The sequence below is a fragment of the Scyliorhinus canicula genome, chromosome 9 (assembly GCF_902713615.1).
Source record: "Scyliorhinus canicula chromosome 9, sScyCan1.1, whole genome shotgun sequence".
Lineage (NCBI taxonomy): Eukaryota > Metazoa > Chordata > Chondrichthyes > Carcharhiniformes > Scyliorhinidae > Scyliorhinus > Scyliorhinus canicula.
In genome coordinates, this window is record NC_052154.1 from 1,021,264 (window position 1) to 1,045,354 (window position 24,091).

The window sequence follows — 24,091 nt, forward strand, 5'->3', positions numbered from 1 at the left end:
CTGCTTTCTAAATGTCTCACTATAAAGTCCTTGATAATGGATTCAAGTATTTTTCCCACTGCCAACGTTAGGCTAAAGGGATCATGGATATAGGGAATGGTGGGATCAGGGTGTTGAACTTGATAATCAGCCATGATCATAATGAATGGCAGAGCAGGCTCGATGGGCCAAATGGCCTCCTCCTGCTTCTATTTGCTCTGTATGTTTCTATCTCTGTACGTTGTGGGAGAGTCTAGGACCAGAGGGCAGAATCTCAGAGTACCCATTTCAGACCGATATGAGGAGGAATTTCCTCTCTCAGAGGGTTGTGAATCTGTAGATTTCTTTACCGCAGAGAGCTGTAGGGGCCGGGCCGTTACCGCAGAGAGCTGTAGGGGCCGGGCCGTTACCGCAGAGAGCTGTAGGGGCCGGGCCGTTACCGCAGAGAGCTGTAGGGGCCGGGCCGTTACCGCAGAGAGCTGTAGGGGCCGGGCCGTTACCGCAGAGAGCTGTAGAGGCCGGGCCGTTACCACAGAGAGCTGCAGAGGCCGGGCCGTTACCGCAGAGAGCTGTAGGGGCCGGGCCGTTACCGCAGAGAGCTGCAGAGGCCGGGCCGTTACCGCAGAGAGCTGTAGAGGCCGGGCCGTTACCGCAGAGAGCTGCAGAGGCCGGGCCGTTACCGCAGAGAGCTGTAGGGGCCGGGCCGTTACCACAGAGAGCTGTAGGGACTGGGCCGTTACCGCAGAGAGCTGTAGGGGCCGGGCCGTTACCGCAGAGAGCTGTAGGGGCCGGGCCGTTACCGCAGAGAGCTGTAGGGGCCGGGCCGTTACCGCAGAGAGCTGTAGGGGCCGGGCCGTTACCGCAGAGAGCTGTAGGGGCCGGGCCGTTACCGCAGAGAGCTGTAGAGGCCGGGCCGTTACCGCAGAGAGCTGTAGGGGCCGGGCCGTTACCGCAGAGAGCTGTAGGGGCCGGGCCGTTACCGCAGAGAGCTGTAGGGGCCGGGCCGTTACCGCAGAGAGCTGTAGAGGCCGGGCCGTTACCGCAGAGAGCTGTAGGGGCCGGGCCGTTACCGCAGAGAGCTGTAGGGGCCGGGTCGTTACCGCAGAGAGCTGTAGGGGCCGGGCCGTTACCGCAGAGAGCTGTAGGGGCCGGGCCGTTACCGCAGAGAGCTGTAGGGGCCGGGCCGTTACCGCAGAGAGCTGTAGAGGCCGGGCCGTTACCGCAGATAGTGGTGGGGGCGGGGCGTTACCGCAGAGAGCTGTAGGGGCTGGGCCGTTACCGCAGAGAGCTGTAGAGGCCGGGCCGTTACCGCAGAGAGCTGTAGAGGCCGGGCCGTTACCGCAGAGAGCTGTAGGGGCCGGGCCGTTACCGCAGAGAGCTGTAGGGGCCGGGCCGTTACCGCAGAGAGCTGTAGGGGCCGGGCCGTTACCGCAGAGAGCTGTAGAGGCCGGGCCGTTACCGCAGAGAGCTGTAGAGGCCGGGCCGTTACCGCAGAGAGCTGTAGGGGCCGGGCCGTTACCGCAGAGAGCTGTAGAGGCCGGGTCGTTACCGCAGAGAGCTGTAGAGGCCGGGTCGTTACCGCAGAGAGCTGTAGGGGCCGGGCCGTTACCGCAGAGAGCTGTAGAGGCCGGGCCGTTACCGCAGAGAGCTGTAGAGGCTGGGCCGTTACCGCAGAGAGCTGTAGGGGCCGGGTCGTTACCGCAGAGAGCTGTAGGGGCAGGGTCGTTACCACAGAGAGCTGTAGAGGCCGGGCCGTTACCGCAGAGAGCTGTAGGGGCCGGGCCGTTACCGCAGAAAGCTGTAGAGGCCGGGCCGTTACCGCAGAGAGCTGTAGGGGCCGGGCCGTTACCGCAGAGAGCTGTAGGGGCCGGGCCGTTACCGCAGAGAGCTGTAGAGGCCGGGCCGTTACTGCAGAGAGCTGTAGGGGCCGGGCCGTTACTGCAGAGCGCTGTAGGGGCCGGACCGTTACCGCAGAGAGCTGTAGAGGCCGGGCCGTTACCGCAGAGAGCTGTAGGGGCCGGGCCGTTACCGCAGAGAGCTGTAGGGGCCGGGCCGTTACCGCAGAGAGCTGTAGAGGCCGGGCCGTTACCGCAGAGAGCTGTAGAGGCCGGGCCGTTACCGCAGAGAGCTGTAGGGGCCGGGCCGTTACTGCAGAGAGCTGTAGAGGCCGGGCCGTTACCGCAGAGAGCTGTAGGGGCCGGGCCGTTACCGCAGAGAGCTGTAGGGGCCGGGCCGTTACCGCAGAGAGCTGTAGGGGCCGGGCCGTTACCGCAGAGAGCTGTAGGGGCCGGGCCGTTACCGCAGAGAGCTGTAGGGGCCGGGCCGTTACCGCAGAGAGCTGTAGGGGCCGGGCCGTTACCGCAGAGAGCTGTAGGGGCCGGGCCGTTACTGCAGAGCGCTGTAGAGGCCGGGCCGTTACCGCAGAGAGCTGTAGGGGCCGGGCCGTTACTGCAGAGAGCTGTAGAGGCCGGGCCGTTACCGCAGAGAGCTGTAGAGGCTGGGCCGTTACCGCAGAGAGCTGTAGAGGCCGGGCCGTTACCGCAGAGAGCTGTAGAGGCCGGGCCGTTACCGCAGAGAGCTGTAGGGGCCGGGCCGTTACCGCAGAGAGCTGTAGGGGCCGGGTCGTTACCGCAGAGAGCTGTAGGGGCTGGGCCGTTACCGCAGAGAGCTGTAGGGGCCGGGCCGTTACCGCAGAGAGCTGTAGGGGCCGGGCCGTTACCGCAGAGAGCTGTAGGGGCCGGGCCGTTACCGCAGAGAGCTGTAGGGGCCGGGCCGTTACCGCAGAGAGCTGTAGAGGCCGGGTCGTTACCGCAGAGAGCTGTAGGGGCTGGGCCGTTACCGCAGAGAGCTGTAGAGGCCGGGCCGTTACCGCAGAGAGCTGTAGGGGCCGGGCCATTACCGCAGAGAGCTGTAGGTGCTGGGCCGTTACCGCAGAGAGCTGTAGGGGCCGGGTCGTTACCGCAGAGAGCTGCAGGGGCCGGGTCGTTACCGCAGAGAGCTGTGGAGGCCGGGCCGTTACCGCAGAGAGCTGTAGAGGCTGGGTCGTTACCGCAGAGAGCTGTAGGGGCTGGGTCGTTACCGCAGAGAGCTGTAGAGGCCGGGCCGTTACCGCAGAGAGCTGTAGAGGCCGGGCCGTTACCGCAGAGATCTGTAGAGGCCGGGCCATTACCGCAGAGAGCTGTAGGGGCCGGGTCGTTACCGCAGAGAGCTGTAGGAGCCGGGCCGTTACCGCAGAGAGCTGTAGGGGCCGGGCCGTTACCGCAGAGAGCTGTAGAGGCCGAGCCGTTACCGCAGAGAGCTGTAGAGGCCGGGTCGTTACCGCAGAGAGCTGTAGAGGCCGGGCCGTTACCGCAGAGAGCTGTAGGGGCTGGGCCGTTACCGCAGAGAGCTGTAGGGGCCGGGCCGTTACCGCAGAGAGCTGTAGAGGCCGGGCCGTTACCGCAGAGAGCTGTAGGGGCCGGGCCGTTACCGCAGAGAGCTGTAGGGGCCGGGCCGTTACCGCAGAGAGCTGTAGAGGCCGGGCCGTTACCGCAGAGAGCTGTAGAGGCCGGGTCGTTACCGCAGAGAGCTGTAGGGGCCGGGCCGTTACCGCAGAGAGCTGTAGAGGCCGGGCCGTTACCGCAGAGAGCTGTAGAGGCCGGGCCGTTACCGCAGAGAGCTGTAGGGGCCGGGCCGTTACCGCAGAGAGCTGTAGACCCGGGCCGTTACCGCAGAGAGCTGTAGGGGCCGGGCCGTTACCGCAGAGAGCTGTAGAGGCCGGGTCGTTACCGCAGAGAGCTGTAGGGGCCGGGCCGTTACCGCAGAGAGCTGTAGAGGCTGGGCCGTTACCGCAGAGAGCTGTAGGGGCCGGGCCGTTACCGCAGAGAGCTGTAGGGGCCGGGCCGTTACCGCAGAGAGCTGTAGGGGCCGGGCCGTTACCGCAGAGAGCTGTAGAGGCCGAGCCGTTACCGCAGAGAGCTGTAGAGGCCGGGTCGTTACCGCAGAGAGCTGTAGGGGCCGGGCCGTTAAGTATGTTCAAGGCTGAGATAGACAGATTTTTAATCAGTAAGGGAATCGAGGGTTATGAGAAAGTGGAGTTGAGGATTATCAGATCAGTCATGTTCTCACTGAATATCGGAGAAGATAATATGGACCAATCCATTGAACCCCTGCAGTGCTGAAGGAGGCCATTCGGCCCATCGATTCCACACTGACCCTCCGAAATAGGGTGTATCTCGGCCCACTCCCCTGCCCAATCCACGTCACCCTGGGCATTGATCATGTCCAATCCACCTAACCTGCACATCTTTGGACTGGGGAGAAGACCGGAGCACCCGGAGGAAACCCACGCCGACACGGGGAGAACGTGCAGACTCCGCACAGACAGTGACCCAAGCCGGGAATCAAACCCAGGTCCTTGGCGCTGTGAGGCAGCTGTGCTAACAGTGTGCCACCCATTAGCCAACCCCTTTTATGGTAATTCTGTCAATTGACAGGGTATCTCTGGAAAGTGCCTCAATTTCCCATGAATTTAGTCATAAAAATGTAAGCCTTCAACTTCTGTGTTGTGACTTCAATCGCCCTCATTTCCCACATTCCGACAACAGCTGGAGGAATCATCTCCTCTCCCAGAGTGGGGAATTTCTTGCTTTTAACTTGACACTTGATTGTTGACATTATCTCTGCTTCTTTTGCAGGACCAAAGAGAATTGGTTAGCTCGTGATCCACAACACGCAGAACGCAGTAAAAGGCCATTTACACTCAGCCCCAGTTTCAGTCCCAGTGATGGGAGCAACCAGCAACCCAATGGACTGCCGCAGCAGGAACCACCACAACAGCAACAGTACCGACTGCAGGACATGGCTCTGGCCCACCACTACAGGGGCATTTACAGGCATCAAGAACACAGACATCTCCAAAATCAGCATCGGCCTGCAGGTCAGCTCAATAATTTACTCCCCGCATCTCAGTCAGTAGGTACCCAAAGTATCAGTCTAACACCAGCCTGTCAGTCAGTCAGTGTTTTTGCCATTGCACAATAACAGGCAATCTCCCTACTCATATATTATAAAGTTAGCCGCATAATCATAGGGGAATATTGTTCAGGATTATTGATGAACTGCAGAATAATAACCCCCTCCATAGAGCTTGGAAAGGTCAAAGCCATCGTCAAGTAGCATTCCGTATCCCTCCACAGTTCCATCGATTAATGCGCCTTCACCTCCGCTACGCCATCGTGCATCGTCCAAGCAACAAGAAACCTAAGCTCTGGCGGGAGGCGACATCCCAACGTGGCCAGCCATGTCCAAAGTCTCTTGACGAGGGCCAAGGACAGGACACAGTGAGACCCGTGACCAAACCAGGCCTCAAAGACAGGAGACAATGTGCTCCGTCGAACTCGAAACGACCAACCTTCAAATCGAGATTGCGAAAGCATGGCAGCCAATTCTCAAATTCGACTGGGAATTCGTCAAGAGACCTGGCGCATAACACTCGCTGTCTGCCCCCAACTCCTGACTCAGTCAGCAGAAACAACATATCATGCAGCAGTCAAATTACCCTATCGAGTAACAGGATTCTCTGCTCTGCTTCCACTATTCTCTCAAGGATATTTCACAGTTCATCAAAGTGAGCACCAACAACCTGTGCACGGGGCTGAGATAATCATCCACAATATCATTCACAATGGCAGCCGTCACCCTGATGGTGAGAGTATGTCCGGGACACAGGGTCCAATCACCAGCAAACCCACCCCAGCCACCTCCAGCTGCCTCGACCAACTCCAGCGGCAAACACCAGCCAGGGGGTGGATAGAATGGCCAGTTCCTCTGACAGTGACCGGATCAGAGGATCCTGCCACCAGCCAATCCAGCCACCTTGCAAAACGCCAGGGGGGTGTGGGCAGCGTGGAGATTCCCTCCTCATGTCTCAATGTCTCCAGCTAAGTCAGCCCACCTGCTGTTTGAGAGCTCCATTTCTTCTATTCTGACCTTTTTAACCTACCATTACTTGAGATCTTTTGCAATCTCTAAAGCCTGACATTTTAATTATCTTACCTTTACAACAATAGTCTTCCCAGAAGTAAGCATCACCTCTAAAATATTAACATGAATCATGGACTGGATATTCACAACACATTGACATCATATTTGACATTGAGTTCAGCTTCAATCCCCTTCATGTTCCAATTTGGCTAAACATTCAGACAGATCTGCCAGTCGCCAATTCTTTCAAGTTCTTTCTTGGAATGTGGGTGTTGCTGGTGAGCCCAGCATTTATTGCCCATCCCTAATTGCCCTTCAGAAAGTGGTGGTGAGCTGCCTTCTTGAACCGTTGCAGTCCCTGAGGTGTAGGTACACCCACTGTGCTTTTAGGGAGAGAGTTCTAGGATTTTGCCCCACCGACAGTGAAGGAGTGGCCGATATATTTCCCAGTTAGGGTAGTGAGTGTCTGGAGGGGAACCTCAGGGTGGTGGGGTTCCCGTGTGTCTGCTGTCTTTCTCCTTCTAGATGGCAGAGATTGTGAGTTTGGAAGGTGATGTCAAAGGAAGTGTAGTGAGTTGCTATACTGCTTCTCGCAGATGGTGCACACTCCTGCACTGGTGGAGGGATGTTGAAGGAAGTGGATAGGTGGCTGCTTTGTCCTGGATGGTGTTGAGTTTCTTGAGCATTGTTGGAGCTGCGCTCATCCAGGCAAGTGGAGAGTATTCCATTACACTCCTGACTTGTGTCTTCTAAAAGGTGGACAGGCTTTGGGGAGTCAGGAGGTGAGTTACTCGCTGCAGAATTCCCAGCCCTGACCTTCTCTCGTAGTCGTGGTATTTATATGGCTAGTCCATGGTAACCCCAATGGGGAATTCAATGATAGCAATGGCCACTGAATGTCAACAAGAGATGGTGGGAATCTCTCTTGTTGGACATGGTCATTCCCTGGCACTTGTGTGGCCTGAATGTTGTTTGCCATTTATGAACCCAAGCCTGGATATTGTCCGCTCTTGCTGCATTTAGATATGGACTGTTTTAGTATCTGAGGAGTCACAAAACATGCTGAACATTATGTAATCATCAGCAAACATCCCCATTCCTAACCTTATGGTGGAGGGAAGATCATTGATAAAGCAGCTGAGAATGGTTGGGCCTTGAGACTACACCAGGAACACATTGTGATGAATGTTAGTGTATTATAGGTATTAGTGCATTAATGGTTAAAAGCCTTAGTTAGTGGCGTTTGTAACAAGAATCCTGGTTCAAAAGGCAAGTATATTTTATGAACCAGGGGTGCAATTAAGGCATTGTAAAAAGCTTGGGCTAATGCAGTTTGGTTTGGATTAAGGGGGGGGTTCCCTGTGGAGTTAATTAGATTTCAGCTTGGTACGTTAATGTAATTAAATAAAAGAAAATTACTGCAGATGCTGGAATCTGAAATGAAAGAGAAAATGCTGGAAAATCTCAGCAGGTCTGGCAGCATCTGTAGGGAGAGAAAAGAGCTAACATTTCGAGTCCAGATGACCCTTTGTAATTACTGGGAGGAGTTAAGGTAACAGGCATTCTGCAGAAAAGCAATTTGGTTAAGATTTAAATGGAGCTGTGAGCAGAAGTCAAGCATTTTCCTCTCAGCACAGTTCAGTACAAGATGTCTGCGGATAGATTCGGAGGTTCTTTCCAAGCAGTTCAGACATGCCTGATTAGAAGGTGAGCTGAAACAAGTTGAGAAACATATTCTGAAGAAATGCAGCCAAAGTTTCTGCATGGTTCTGACAGAATTCAGGTCTTTTCTTTAAAACAGTCTCCGAGAACATCCCTGTATAGCAGGTATTCCTGGGTGCTAACTGTATTTAGCAGCGGATTGAGAACTGAGATTTGTTTCTGTTGTTTGAGTGGGAATAAAGATAGCAGTTGAGGGTTACAGTGTCACTGTATTGATTAGCATTGGTTAAGGGTACAAGCTATTTTCTGGTGTAATATTAAATATATTCCAATACTGTGTTGGTAATATTGGGGCTGGTTTAGCACAATGGGCTAAACAGCTGGCTTGCAATGCAGAAGAAGGCTAACAGCGCGGGTTCAATTCCCGTACCAGCCTCCCAGAACAGATGCCGGAATGTGGCGACTAGGGGCTTTTCAGAGTAACTTCATTGAAGCCTACTTGTGACAATAAGCGATTATTATTAATAAAGTTTGTTTTAATTTACCATATCCCTATTTTGGGTAAAATCACTCCTGGAGCGAGGAATCCTTTCCTCCCTGTCTTACAAAATTTAAATAAAATATTGGGGTTTCTGTCCTGTGTCCTAGTCACTGTTGGGGTCTGGTCGGGGGTTGTAATAACCTGCAGTGATGTCCTGGAGCTGAGATAGTTGAGCTCCAACCACCACAACCATCTCCCTTTGTGCCGGGTATGACCCCAACCAGCGGAGAGTTTCCCCCCTGATTCCCATTGACCCCAGTTTAGCTCGGGATCCTTGATGCCGCACTCGGTCAAATGCTGCCTTGATATCAGGGCAGTCACTCTCACCTCACCTCTGGCAGTCAGCTCTTTTGTCCATGTTTGAACCAAGGCTGTAATGAGGTCAGGAGCTGAGTGACCCTGGGGGAACCCAAACTGAGTGTCCGTGAGTAGGTTATTGCTGAGTAAGTGCTGCTTGATCGCACTGTTGATAACACCTTCCATCACGTTACTGATGATTGAGAGTAGACTGACAGGGCGGTAATTGGCTGGGTTGGATTTGTCCTGTTTCTTGTGTACAGGACACATCTGGGCAACTTTCCACATTGCCGGGTAGATGCCAGTGTTGCATCTGTACTGGAACAGCTTGGCGAGGGGTGAGGCAAGTTCTGGAACACTGGTCATCAGTACTATTGCCAGAATATCATCAGGGCCCATAGCCTTTGCAGTATCCAGTGCCTTCAGCCGCTTCTTGATATCACGTGGAATTAATTGTATTGGCTGAAGACTGGCATCTGTGATGCTTCAGCTTTGTAAAGTGCTCACATTGGGGTCCCATGCTGAGTGTTGCCACCGGAGGGCTGGAGTTACCCAGACTGCGGGGTCCAGTGTTTGGTTACCATCTTTGAACTTGGTCTGCATTTTCCAGGATGGGCTATAATTTCCGACCTTTACTGATCTTTGTTTTGTTTTCAGCTCCAGGAACACATAGATCCCGACAGGAGGAAGTAATTGATCATCGCTTGACAGACAGGGAGTGGGCAGAGGAATGGAAGCAGCTGAATAATGTAGGTGTGGGGAATTTGCTGTCCAGGTTTAAGATAGTCGATGATGGAACCTTGCGGTGGGATTGGTCCAAAATGAGCTGAAATGGCTGAATATTCAGTATTTTTAGCTGCATTTATTTTCCATATCATGTATTGTAATCCATGAGGAGTCCAAAAATAGTCAGTCAAAAGTAGTTTATTTCCTCCTCAGAGTTTGGAAATACAACAACTAAACAACACTCCGAGTCCCAGCCAGAACCATCCCGGCTCCCTCCCTTATCTCGGGGAAATAGTGAGCCCACTGTTGGGACCTTCAGCGACCCCCTGTGGGTCGTGTGGGGATGGTAACACACAACCTCCCCCCACCCAGATCCTCCAGAGCCTCTGTCATGGGGATTGGAGGATGCAACCTTCTCCACTTTGCCTGCTGTTGTGCCTCCAGCTGTATCGAGGCTGAGTCGCGGGTACATAGTGTGTTGGAGAACACGGTTTCCATGTCGATCGTCTGGGGGCACCATTCTTTCTGAATCTACCCGGTCTAATCCTACGTTTCTGAGCTTCCCTCTCACTCTTCTAAACTCCAATGAATATAATCCTAACCAACTTAGTCTCTCCTCATATCCCACCATCGCAGGAATCAGCCTGGTAAACCTTCACTGCCCGCCCTCCATCGGAACACCCTCCCTCAGATAAGGGCTGGATTCTCTGGCTCTCGCTCAAGTGAAATGAGGTCAATGAATAGCGGGAGAGGCCAAAAAATGAGAATTGCGCCGGGCGCCGAATAGTTTACGCTGCAACTGGCTTTCTGCCATCGGCAAAATCAGGATCTCACCGAAGTGTGACGAGAAACCAATTATCCCTAACGGGAGCCACTCCATATACAACGGCCTCCCGTGATTCATCAGCGTCACCAGCAAGTAGTCACGTTGCTGCCGATTAGTAGACCTTGCGTGAACCTGGCGGAGGGGCTTGTGTGGGAGCCAAGGAGGTGAGTGGCCACCTTTCCTCACAGGCAAAGAGCCCGGGTGAGCTGGACTCGCTGCCCCAATGCTCGGCGGGAAGTGGGGGACCTTTGGGTGGGGGGGGGGGGGGGGGGGGGGGGGGGCGCACGCGGCACCATTAAGGTTGGCCTAGCACTGGGCCACATTCCCCAGCGAGATGGACATTCTGCCGAGCCCCAAGGCCGTGGCCTTCACCCACTAAACCGCGCCTTGGACACTGACTAAACCACGCCTTGGTCACCGACTAAACCACGCCTTGGTCACCAACTAAACCCGCCTTGGTCACCGACTAAACCACGCCTTGGTCACCGACTAAACCACGCCTTGATCACCGACTAAACCACGCCTTGGTCACCGACTAAACCACGACTTGGTCACCAACTAAACCCGCCTTGGTCACCGACTAAACCACGCCTTGGTCACCGACTAAACCACGCCTTGGTCACTGACTAAACCACGCCTTGGTCACTGACTAAACCACGCCTTGGTCACTGACTAAACCACGCCTTGGTCACTGACTAAACCACGCCTTGGTCACTGACTAAACCACGCCTTGGTCACTGACTAAACCACGCCTTGGTCACTGACTAAACCACGCCTTGATCACCGACTAAACCACGCCTTGGTCACCGACTAAACCACGACTTGGTCACCAACTAAACCCGCCTTGGTCACCGACTAAACCACGCCTTGGTCACCGACTAAACCACGCCTTGGTCACTGACTAAACCACGCCTTGGTCACTGACTAAACCACGCCTTGGTCACTGACTAAACCACGCCTTGGTCACTGACTAAACCACGCCTTGGTCACTGACTAAACCACGCCTTGGTCACTGACTAAACCACGCCTTGGTCACTGACTAAACCACGCCTTGGTCACCGACTAAACCACGCCTTGATCACCGACTAAACCACGCCTTGGTCACTGACTAAACCACGCCTTGGTCACTGACTAAACCACGCCTTGGTCACCGACTAAACCACGCCTTGGTCACTGACTAAACCACACCTTAGTCACCAACTAAACCACGCCTTGGTCACTGACTAAACCACACCTTAGTCACCAACTAAACCACGCCTTGGTCACTGACTAAACCACACCTTGGTCACTAACTAAACCACGCCTTGGTCACTGACTAAACCACGCCTTGGTCACTGACTAAACCACGCCTTGGTCACTGACTAAACCACGCCTTGGTCACTGACTAAACCACGCCTTGGTCACCGACTAAACCACGCCTTAGTCACTGACTAAACCACGCCTTGGTCACTGACTAAACCACGCCTTGGTCACCGACTAAACCACGCCTTGTTCACTGACTAAACCACGCCTTGGTCACCGACTAAACCACGCCTTGTTCACTGACTAAACCACGCCTTGGTCACTGACTAAACCACGCCTTGGTCACTGACTAAACCACGCCTTGGTCACTGACTAAACCACGCCTTGGTCACCAACTAAACCACGCCTTGGTCACTGACTAAACCCGCCTTGGTTACTGACTAAACCACGCCTTGGTCACCAACTAAACCACGCCTTGGTCACTGACTAAACCACGCCTTGGTCACTGACTAAACCACGCCTTGGTCACAGACTAAACCACGCCTTGGTCACCGACTAAACCACGCCTTGGTCACCGACTAAACCACGCCTTGGTCACTGACTAAACCCGCCTTGGTCACTGACTAAACCACGCCTTGGTCACCGACTAAACCACGCCTTGATCACTGACTAAACCACGCCTTGGTCACTGACTAAACCACGCCTTGGTCACCGACTAAACCACGCCTTGTTCACTGACTAAACCACGCCTTGGTCACTGACTAAACCACGCCTTGGTCACCGACTAAACCACGCCTTGGTCACTGACTAAACCACGCCTTGATCACTGACTAAACCACGCCTTGGTCACTGACTAAACCACGCCTTGGTCACCGACTAAACCACGCCTTGTTCACTGACTAAACCACGCCTTGGTCACTGACTAAACCACGCCTTGGTCACTGACTAAACCACGCCTTGGTCACTGACTAAACCACGCCTTGGTCACTGACTAAACCACGCCTTGGTCACTGACTAAACCACGCCTTGGTCACCGACTAAACCACGCCTTGTTCACTGACTAAACCACGCCTTGGTCACTGACTAAACCACGCCTTGGTCACCGACTAAACCACGCCTTGGTCACTGACTAAACCACGCCTTGATCACTGACTAAACCACGCCTTGGTCACTGACTAAACCACGCCTTGGTCACCGACTAAACCACGCCTTGTTCACTGACTAAACCACGCCTTGGTCACTGACTAAACCACGCCTTGGTCACTGACTAAACCACGCCTTGGTCACTGACTAAACCACGCCTTGGTCACTGACTAAACCACGCCTTGGTCACTGACTAAACCACGCCTTGGTCACTGACTAAACCGCCCCTTGGTCACTGACTAAACCACGCCTTGGTTACTGACTAAACCACGCCTTAGTCACTGACTAAACCACGCCTTGGTCACCGACTAAACCACGCCTTGGTCACTGACTAAACCACACCTTAGTCACCAACTAAACCACGCCTTGGTCACTGACTAAACCACGCCTTGGTCACTGACTAAACCACGCCTTGGTTACTGACTAAACCACGCCTTGGTCACTGACTAAACCACGCCTTGGTCACTGACTAAACCACGCCTTGGTCACTGACTAAACCACGCCTTGGTCACCGACTAAACCACGCCTTAGTCACTGACTAAACCACGCCTTGGTCACTGACTAAACCACGCCTTGGTCACTGACTAAACCACGCCTTGGTCACTGACTAAACCACGCCTTAGTCACTGACTAAACCACGCCTTGGTCACCCACTAAACCACGCCTTGGTCACTGACTAAACCACACCTTAGTCACCAACTAAACCACGCCTTGGTCACTGACTAAACCACACCTTAGTCACCAACTAAACCACGCCTTGGTTACTGACTAAACCACACCTTGGTCACTGACTAAACCACGCCTTGGTCACTGACTAAACCACGCCTTGGTCACTGACTAAACCACGCCTTGGTCACTGACTAAACCACGCCTTGGTCACCAACTAAACCACGCCTTGGTCACTGACTAAACCACGCCTTGGTCACTGACTAAACCACGCCTTGGTCACTGACTAAACCACGCCTTGGTCACTGACTAAACCACGCCTTAGTCACTGACTAAACCACGCCTTGGTCACTGACTAAACCACGCCTTGGTCACTGACTAAACCACGCCTTGGTCACCGACTAAACCACGCCTTAGTCACTGACTAAACCACGCCTTGGTCACTGACTAAACCCGCCTTGGTCACCTTCACTCATGCTGCTGACGTCATGCACCAGGTTCTCCACTGTGGTCGCCACCCTAGCAGTGTTGCCGCGGTTACATTCATTACCCTCCAATGTGTAGAAACTAAAAGATTCTAAAAGATTTTGGAAAATGGTCACCAATTAACCTACTATGTCTAGGACCATTTCCTTAAGTATTCTGGGATTCTTAACTGCCCTCGGAAATGGGAATCATGGGGTAATTAATCATATACAACAAATGGTGGTCCTGCCGGTGATCCCCACATCCCATCCCAGAAGGAAAAACAAAGTTGCCTGATTAGTTCTCCTATTGGTGTTTGTGGTCAAAGTTGTCTGGGGACTAGTTGGCCATTCTCACTTCTGATAAATGCAAAATGTTTCCTGACATTCTGAGGGCTGAATATTCTGTCCCACCTGAATCTTGCTTCAGTTCAGCCTCTCTTTATCTTCACTGGGCTGATTTCTGTCTTTTACTCTCAGCTCCTGAACTGTATGGTGGATATGGTGGAGAAGACCCGCCAATCACTGACTGTGCTGCGCCGTTGCCAGGAAGCTGACCGAGAACAACTTCACCATTGGGTCCTCCGGGATAGCGGCACTGATAATATGAGGAAAGGTGTCAATTCAATGCAAAGTCAGGACTCTGCCAGCCCAGAACATCCCCAACGAGGTACAGAATTTCCATTCTTCCATTACATAGAACATAGAATACAGTGCAGAAGGAGGCCATTTGGCCCCAGATTGTGTCAATCTGTCCTGCAAAATGTGGCAGGAATCTATCCCTGGTAAGGGGCAGCACGGTAGCACAGTGGTTAGCACTGTGGCTTCATAGCGCCAGGGTCCCAGGTTCAATTCCCGGCTTGGGTCACTGTCTGTGTGGAGTCTGCACGTTCTCCCCGTGTCTGCGTGGGTTTCCTCCGGGTGCTCCGGTTTCCTCCCACAGAGACGTGCAGGTTAGGTGGATTGGCCAGGCTAAATTGCCCTTCGTGTCAGTTAGCAGGGGTTATTGGGTTACGGGGATAGGGTTAAAGTGAGGTTTTAAGTGGGTCGGTGCAGATTCGATGGGCTGAATGGCTTCCTTCTGCACTGTATGTTCTATATGAAATGAAAAAATGAAAAATTCCGGCGCCTGTTCAGGGAGGCTGGTACGGGAATCGAACCGTGCTGCTGGCCTGCCTTGGTCTGCTTTAAAAGCCAGTGATTTAGCCCAATGAGCTAAACCAGCCCAAACCAATAATATCCTGGAGGAGATATTGGCTGTGACCAAGGGGTGAATTTCTGTCACAATGGTTGGTTTAGCTCACTCAGCTAAATCGCTGGCTTTGAAAGCAGACTAAGGCAGGCCAGCAGCACGGTTCGATTCCCGTACCAGCCTCCCGAACAGGCGCCGGAATGTGGCGACTAGGGGCTTTTCACAGTAACTTCATTGAAGCCGACGTGTGACAATAAGCGATTTTCATTTCATTTCATTTCATCTCAACAGGAATTTCCCCTTTGCTCTTTATTTTACAAATATCAGGAACCTCCGAATCCAACCGAGTTTCGGCTCCAATATTTATTTCTTCATTTTGTGTTCCACAAGGAAGAAGCAAATGTACATTTTCACACTCTCTCAATCATTATCACTCCCTTCAGGGTATTATTCCATCACAATCTTCACTCTTCCTCTCGTACCAGCCTGAACAGGCACCGGAATGTGGCAACTAGGGGCTTTTCATGGTAACTTCATTTGAAGCCTTCTCGTGACAATAAGCGATTTTTATTTCATTTCTCCTTTTATCACCTATTCCTCCATGCAGCAGTCAGCAAAGATACATCAACCCCAATGAGAACCAGTCCCTGTGGATCCTGTATCTCAGTCAGAACCAGTCCCTGTGGGTCCTGTATCTCAGTCAGAACCAGTCCCTGTGGATCCTGTATCTCAGAGAGAACCAGTCCCTGTGGATCCTGTATCTCAGAGAGAACCAGTCCCTGTGGATTCTGTATCTCAGTCAGAACCAGTCCCTGTGGGTCCTGTATCTCAGTCAGAACCAGTCCCTGTGGGTTCTGTATCTCAGAGAGAACCAGTCGCTGTGGGTCCTGTATCTCAGTCAGAACCAGTCCCTGTGGATCCTGTATCTCAGAGAGAACCAGTCCCTGTGGATCCTGTATCTCAGAGAGAACCAGTCGCTGTGGGTCCTGTATCTCAGTCAGAACCAGTCCCTGTGGGTCCTGTATCTCAGTCAGAACCAGTCCCTGTGGGTCCTGTATCTCAGAGAGAACCAGTCCCTGTGGGTCCTGTATCTCAGTCAGAACCAGTCCCTGTGGGTCCTGTATCTCAGTCAGAACCAGTCCCTGTGGATCCTGTATCTCAGAGAGAACCAGTCCCTGTGGATCCTGTATCTCAGTCAGAACCAGTCCCTGTGGGTCCTGTATCTCAGAGAGAACCAGTCCCTGTGGGTCCTGTATCTCAGAGAGAACCAGTCCCTGTGGGTCCTGTATCTCAGTCAGAACCAGTCCCTGTGGGTCCTGTATCTCAGAGAGAACCAGTCCCTGTGGGTCCTGTATCTCAGTCAGAACCAGTCCCTGTGGGTCCTGTATCTCAGTCAGAACCAGTCCCTGTGGGTCCTGTATCTCAGAGAGAACCAGTCCCTGTGGGTCCTGTATCTCAGAGAGAACCAGTCCCTGTGGATCCTGTATCTCAGAGGGAACCAGTCCCTGTGGATCCTGTATCTCAGAGGGAACCAGTCCCTGTGGATCCTGTATCTCAGTCAGAACCAGTCCCTGTGGATCCTGTATCTCAGTCAGAACCAGTCCCTGTGGGTCCTGTATCTCAGTCAGAACCAGTCCCTGTGGGTCCTGTATCTCAGTCAGAACCAGTCCCTGTGGATCCTGTATCTCAGTCAGAACCAGTCCCTGTGGGTCCTGTATCTCAGTCAGAACCAGTCCCTGTGGATCCTGTATCTCAGTCAGAACCAGTCCCTGTGGATCCTGTATCTCAGAGAGAACCAGTCCCTGTGGGTCCTGTATCTCAGTCAGAACCAGTCCCTGTGGATCCTGTATCTCAGTCAGAACCAGTCCCTGTGGATCCTGTATCTCGGAGAGAACCAGTCCCTGTGGATTCTGTATCTCAGAGGGAACCAGTCCCTGTGGGTCCTGTATCTCAGTCAGAACCAGTCCCTGTGGGTCCTGTATCTCAGAGAGAACCAGTCCCTGTGGATTCTGTATCTCAGAGGGAACCAGTCCCTGTGGGTCCTGAATCTCAGTCAGAACCAGTCCCTGTGGGTCCTGTATCTCAGAGAGAACACGTCCCTGTGGGTCCTGTATCTCAGTCAGAACCAGTCCCTGTGGGTCCTGTATCTCAGAGAGAACCAGTCCCTGTGGGTCCTGTATCTCAGAGAGAACCAGTCCCTGTGGATCCTGTATCTCAGTCAGAACCAGTCCCTGTGGGTCCTGTATCTCAGAGAGAACCAGTCCCTGTGGATCCTGTATCTCAGAGAGAACCAGTCCCTGTGGGTCCTGTATCTCAGAGAGAACCAGTCCCTGTGGGTCCTGTATCTCAGTCAGAACCAGTCCCTGTGGGTCCTGTATCTCAGTCAGAACCAGTCCCTGTGGGTCCTGTATCTCAGAGAGAACCAGTCCCTGTGGAGCCTGTATCTCAGAGAGAACCAGTCCCTGTGGATCCTGTATCTCAGTCAGAACCAGTCCCTGTGGATCCTGTATCTCAGTCAGAACCAGTCCCTGTGGATCCTGTATCTCAGAGAGAACCAGTCCCTGTGGATCCTGTATCTCAGAGAGAACCAGTCCCTGTGGATCCTGTATCTCAGTCAGAACCAGTCCCTGTGGATCCTGTATCTCAGTCAGAACCAGTCCCTGTGGATCCTGTATCTCAGAGAGAACCAGTCGCTGTGGATCCTGTATCTCAGAGAGAACCAGTCCCTGTGGGTCCTGTATCTCAGAGAGAACCAGTCCCTGTGGGTCCTGTATCTCAGTCAGAACCAGTCCCTGTGGATCCTGGATCTCAGAGAGAACCAGTCGCTGTGGATCCTGTATCTCAGAGAGAACCAGTCCCTGTGGGTCCTGTATCTCAGAGAGAACCAGTCCCTGTGGATCCTGTATCTCAGAGAGAACCAGTCGCTGTGGATCCTGTATCTCAGAGAGAACCAATCCCTGTGGATCCTGTATCTCAGAGAGAACCAGTCCCTGTGGGTCCTGTATCTCAGTCAGAACCAGTCGCTGTGGATCCTGTATCTCAGTCAGAACCAGTCCCTGTGGGTCCTGTATCTCAGTCAGAACCAGTCCCTGTGGGTCCTGTATCTCAGTCAGAACCAGTCCCTGTGGGTCCTGTATCTCAGAGAGAACCAGTCCCTGTGGGTCCTGTATCTCTGAGAGAACCAGTCACTGTGGGTCCTGTATCTCAGAGAGAACCAGTCCCTGTGGATCCTGTATCTCAGAGAGAACCAGTCCCTGTGGATCCTGTATCTCAGTCAGAACCAGTCCCTGTGGGTCCTGTATCTCAGTCAGAACCAGTCCCTGTGGGTCCTGTATCTCAGTCAGAACCAGTCCCTGTGGATCCTGAATCTCAGTCAGAACCAGTCCCTGTGGATCCTGTATCTCAGAGAGAACCAGTCCCTGTGGGTCCTGTATCTCAGTCAGAACCAGTCCCTGTGGATCCTGTATCTCAGTCAGAACCAGTCCCTGTGGGTCCTGTATCTCAGAGAGAACCAGTCCCTGTGGATCCTGTATCTCAGTCAGAACCAGTCCCTGTGGGTCCTGTATCTCAGAGAGAACCAGTCCCTGTGGATCCTGTATCTCAGAGAGAACCAGTCCCTGTGGATCCTGTATCTCAGTCAGAACCAGTCCCTGTGGGTCCTGTATCTCAGTCAGAACCAGTCCCTGTGGATCCTATATCTCAGTCAGAACCAGTCCCTGTGGGTCCTGTATCTCAGAGAGAACCAGTCCCTGTGGATCCTGTATCTCAGAGAGAACCAGTCCCTGTGGATCCTGTATCTCAGTCAGAACCAGTCCCTGTGGATCCTGTATCTCAGAGAGAACCAGTCCCTGTGGATCCTGTATCTCAGAGAGAACCAGTCCCTGTGGGTCCTGTATCTCAGTCAGAACCAGTCCCTGTGGGTCCTGTATCTCAGTCAGAACCAGTCCCTGTGGATCCTGTATCTCAGTCAGAACCAGTCCCTGTGGGTCCTGTATCTCAGTCAGAACCAGTCCCTGTGGATCCTGTATCTCAGTCAGAACCAGTCCCTGTGGATCCTGTATCTCAGAGAGAACCAGTCCCTGTGGATCCTGTATCTCAGAGAGAACCAGTCCCTGTGGATCCTGTATCTCAGTCAGAACCAGTCCCTGTGGATCCTGTATCTCAGTCAGAACCAGTCCCTGTGGGTCCTGTATCTCAGTCAGAACCAGTCCCTGTGGGTCCTGTATCTCAGAGAGAACCAGTCCATGTGGGTCCTGTATCTCAGTCAGAACCAGTCCCTGTGGGTCCTGTATCTCAGTCAGAACCAGTCCCTGTGGATCCTGTATCTCAGAGAGAACCAGTCCCTGTGGATCCTGTATCTCAGTCAGAAACAGTCCCTGTGGATCCTGTATCTCAGTCAGAACCAGTCCCTGTGGATCCTGTATCTCAGTCAGAACCAGTCCCTGTGGGTCCTGTATCTCAGTCAGAACCAGTCCCTGTGGGTCCTGTATCTCAGAGAGAACCAGTCCCTGTGGATCCTGTATCTCAGTCAGAACCAGTCCCTGTGGATCCTGTATCTCAGAGAGAACCAGTCCCTGTGGGTCCTGTATCTCAGTCAGAACCAGTCCCTGTGGGTCCTGTATCTCAGTCAGAACCAGTCCCTGTGGGTCCTGTATCTCAGAGAGAACCAGTCCCTGTGGGTCCTGTATCTCAGAGAGAACCAGTCCCTGTGGATCCTGTATCTCAGTCAGAACCAGTCCCTGTGGGTCCTGTATCTCAGAGAGAACCAGTCCCTGTGGGTCCTGTATCTCAGAGAGAACCAGTCCCTGTGGATCCTGTATCTCAGAGAGAACCAGTCCCTGTGGATCCTGTATCTCAGTCAGAACCAGTCCCTGTGGGTCCTGTATCTCAGAGAGAACCAGTCCCTGTGGATCCTGTATCTCAGAGAGAACCAGTCCCTGTGGATCCTGTATCTCAGTCAGAACCAGTCCCTGTGGGTCCTGTATCTCAGAGAGAACCAGTCCCTGTGGATCCTGTATCTCAGAGAGAACCAGTCCCTGTGGGTCCTGTATCTCAGAGAGAACCAGTCCCTGTGGGTCCTGTATCTCAGTCAGAACCAGTCCCTGTGGGTCCTGTATCTCAGAGAGAACCAGTCCCTGTGGAGCCTGTATCTCAGAGAGAACCAGTCCCTGTGGATCCTGTATCTCAGTCAGAACCAGTCCCTGTGGATCCTGTATCTCAGTCAGAACCAGTCCCTGTGGATCCTGTATCTCAGAGAGAACCAGTCCCTGTGGATCCTGTATCTCAGAGAGAACCAGTCCCTGTGGATCCTGTATCTCAGTCAGAACCAGTCCCTGTGGATCCTGTATCTCAGTCAGAACCAGTCCCTGTGGATCCTGTATCTCAGAGAGAACCAGTCGCTGTGGATCCTGTATCTCAGAGAGAACCAGTCCCTGTGGGTCCTGTATCTCAGAGAGAACCAGTCCCTGTGGGTCCTGTATCTCAGTCAGAACCAGTCCCTGTGGATCCTGGATCTCAGAGAGAACCAGTCGCTGTGGATCCTGTATCTCAGAGAGAACCAGTCCCTGTGGGTCCTGTATCTCAGAGAGAACCAGTCCCTGTGGATCCTGTATCTCAGAGAGAACCAGTCGCTGTGGATCCTGTATCTCAGAGAGAACCAATCCCTGTGGATCCTGTATCTCAGAGAGAACCAGTCCCTGTGGGTCCTGTATCTCAGTCAGAACCAGTCGCTGTGGATCCTGTATCTCAGTCAGAACCAGTCCCTGTGGGTCCTGTATCTCAGTCAGAACCAGTCCCTGTGGGTCCTGTATCTCAGTCAGAACCAGTCCCTGTGGGTCCTGTATCTCAGAGAGAACCAGTCCCTGTGGGTCCTGTATCTCTGAGAGAAACAGTCACTGTGGGTCCTGTATCTCAGAGAGAACCAGTCCCTGTGGATCCTGTATCTCAGAGAGAACCAGTCCCTGTGGATCCTGTATCTCAGTCAGAACCAGTCCCTGTGGGTCCTGTATCTCAGTCAGAACCAGTCCCTGTGGGTCCTGTATCTCAGTCAGAACCAGTCCCTGTGGATCCTGAATCTCAGTCAGAACCAGTCCCTGTGGATCCTGTATCTCAGAGAGAACCAGTCCCTGTGGGTCCTGTATCTCAGTCAGAACCAGTCCCTGTGGATCCTGTATCTCAGTCAGAAACCAGTCCCTGTGGGTCCTGTATCTCAGAGAGAACCAGTCCTGTGGATCCTGTATCTCAGTCAGAACCAGTCCCTGTGGGTCCTGTATCTCAGAGAGAACCAGTCCCTGTGGATCCTGTATCTCAGAGAGAACCAGTCCCTGTGGATCCTGTATCTCAGTCAGAACCAGTCCCTGTGGGTCCTGTATCTCAGTCAGAACCAGTCCCTGTGGATCCTATATCTCAGTCAGAACCAGTCCCTGTGGGTCCTGTATCTCAGAGAGAACCAGTCCCTGTGGATCCTGTATCTCAGAGAGAACCAGTCCCTGTGGATCCTGTATCTCAGTCAGAACCAGTCCCTGTGGATCCTGTATCTCAGAGAGAACCAGTCCCTGTGGATCCTGTATCTCAGAGAGAACCAGTCCCTGTGGGTCCTGTATCTCAGTCAGAACCAGTCCCTGTGGGTCCTGTATCTCAGTCAGAACCAGTCCCTGTGGATCCTGTATCTCAGTCAGAACCAGTCCCTGTGGGTCCTGTATCTCAGTCAGAACCAGTCCCTGTGGATCCTGTATCTCAGTCAGAACCAGTCCCTGTGGATCCTGTATCTCAGAGAGAACCAGTCCCTGTGGATCCTGTATCTCAGAGAGAACCAGTCCCTGTGGATCCTGTATCTCAGTCAGAACCAGTCCCTGTGGATCCTGTATCTCAGTCAGAACCAGTCCCTGTGGGTCCTGTATCTCAGTCAGAACCAGTCCCTGTGGGTCCTGTATCTCAGAGAGAACCAGTCCCTGTGGGTCCTGTATCTCAGTCAGAGCCAGTCCCTGTGGGTCCTGTATCTCAGTCAGAACCAGTCCCTGTGGATCCTGTATCTCAGAGAGAACCAGTCCCTGTGGATCCTGTATCTCAGTCAGAAACAGTCCCTGTGGATCCTGTATCTCAGTCAGAACCAGTCCCTGTGGATCCTGTATCTCAGTCAGAACCAGTCCCTGTGGGTCCTGTATCTCAGTCAGAACCAGTCCCTGTGGGTCCTGTATCTCAGAGAGAACCAGTCCCTGTGGATCCTGTATCTCAGTCAGAACCAGTCCCTGTGGATCCTGTATCTCAGAGAGAACCAGTCCCTGTGGGTCCTGTATCTCAGTCAGAACCAGTCCCTGTGGGTCCTGTATCTCAGTCAGAACCAGTCCCTGTGGGTCCTGTATCTCAGAGAGAACCAGTCCCTGTGGGTCCTGTATCTCAGAGAGAACCAGTCCCTGTGGATCCTGTATCTCAGTCAGAACCAGTCCCTGTGGGTCCTGTATCTCAGAGAGAACCAGTCCCTGTGGGTCCTGTATCTCAGAGAGAACCAGTCCCTGTGGATCCTGTATCTCAGAGAGAACCAGTCCCTGTGGATCCTGTATCTCAGTCAGAACCAGTCCCTGTGGGTCCTGTATCTCAGAGAGAACCAGTCCCTGTGGATCCTGTATCTCAGAGAGAACCAGTCCCTGTGGATCCTGTATCTCAGTCAGAACCAGTCCCTGTGGGTCCTGTATCTCAGAGAGAACCAGTCCCTGTGGATCCTGTATCTCAGAGAGAACCAGTCCCTGTGGGTCCTGTATCTCAGAGAGAACCAGTCCCTGTGGATCCTGTATCTCTGAGAGAACCAGTCCCTGTGGGTCCTGTATCTCAGAGAGAACCAGTCCCTGTGGATCCTGTATCTCAGTCAGAACCAGTCCCTGTGGATCCTGTATCTCAGAGAGAAACAGTCCCTGTGGATCCTGTATCTCAGAGAGAACCAGTCCCTGTGGATCCTGTATCTCAGTCAGAACCAGTCCCTGTGGGTCCTGTATCTCAGTCAGAACCAGTTCCTGTGGGTCCTGTATCTCAGTCAGAACCAGTCCCTGTGGGTCCTGTATCTCAGTCAGAACCAGTCCCTGTGGATCCTGTATCTCAGAGAGAACCAGTCCCTGTGGATCCTGTATCTCAGAGAGAACCAGTCCCTGTGGGTCCTGTATCTCAGTCAGAACCAGTCCCTGTGGATCCTGTATCTCAGTCAGAACCAGTCCCTGTGGGTCCTGTATCTCAGAGAGAACCAGTCCCTGTGGATCCTGTATCTCAGAGAGAACCAGTCCCTGTGGATCCTGTATCTCAGAGAGAACCAGTCCCTGTGGGTCCTGTATCTCAGAGAGAACCAGTCCCTGTGGATCCTGTATCTCAGAGAGAACCAGTCCCTGTGGATCCTGTATCTCAGAGAGAACCAGTCCCTGTGGGTCCTGTATCTCAGAGAGAACCAGTCCCTGTGGATCCTGTATCTCAGAGAGAACCAGTCCCTGTGGATCCTGTATCTCAGAGAGAACCAGTCCCTGTGGGTCCTGTATCTCAGAGAGAACCAGTCCCTGTGGGTCCTGTATCTCAGTCAGAACCAGTCCCTGTGGGTCCTGTATCTCAGAGAGAACCAGTCCCTGTGGGTCCTGTATCTCAGAGAGAACCAGTCCCTCTGGATCCTGTATCTCAGTCAGAACCAGTCCCTGTGGGTCCTGTATCTCAGAGAGAACCAGTCCCTGTGGGTCCTGTATCTCAGAGAGAACCAGTCCCTCTGGATCCTGTATCTCAGAGAGAACCAGTCCCTGTGGATCCTGTATCTCAGTCAGAACCAGTCCCTGTGGGTCCTGTATCTCAGAGAGAACCAGTCCCTGTGGGTCCTGTATCTCAGTCAGAACCAGTCCCTGTGGGTCCTGTATCTCAGTCAGAACCAGTCCCTGTGGATCCTGTACTCAGAGAGAACCAGTCCCTGTGGGTCCTGTATCTCAGTCAGAACCAGTCCCTGTGGATCCTGTATCTCAGAGAGAACCAGTCCCTGTGGGTCCTGTATCTCAGTCAGAACCAGTCCCTGTGGAGCCTGTATCTCAGTCAGAACCAGTCCCTGTGGATCCTGTATCTCAGTCAGAACCAGTCCCTGCGGGTCCTGTATCTCAGAGAGAACCAGTCCCTGTGGGTCCTGTATCTCAGTCAGAACCAGTCCCTGTGGGTCCTGTATCTCAGTCAGAACCAGTCCCTGTGGATCCTGTATCTCAGTCAGAACCAGTCCCTGTGGGTCCTGTATCTCAGAGAGAACCAGTCCCTGTGGGTCCTGTATCTCTGAGAGAACCAGTCCCTGTGGGTCCTGTATCTCAGAGAGAACCAGTCCCTGGGATCCTGTATCTCAGAGAGAACAGTCCCTGTGGATCCTGTATCTCAGCAGAACCAGTCCT

General features: G+C 53.2%; 1 protein-coding gene across 1 annotated transcript in view; it reads left to right on the forward strand.

The window, feature by feature from the left end:
* The window catches only part of LOC119972007 (protein CBFA2T1-like), a 105,956-nt gene that overhangs the window by 75,663 nt on the left and 6,202 nt on the right, over positions 1-24,091 (forward strand). The window contains exons 5-7 of the mRNA XM_038808430.1: positions 4,656-4,897; positions 9,101-9,192; positions 13,991-14,180. Coding sequence (XP_038664358.1) covers positions 4,656-4,897; positions 9,101-9,192; positions 13,991-14,180 — 524 coding nt within the window. The remainder of the gene's footprint in view (positions 1-4,655; positions 4,898-9,100; positions 9,193-13,990; positions 14,181-24,091) is intronic.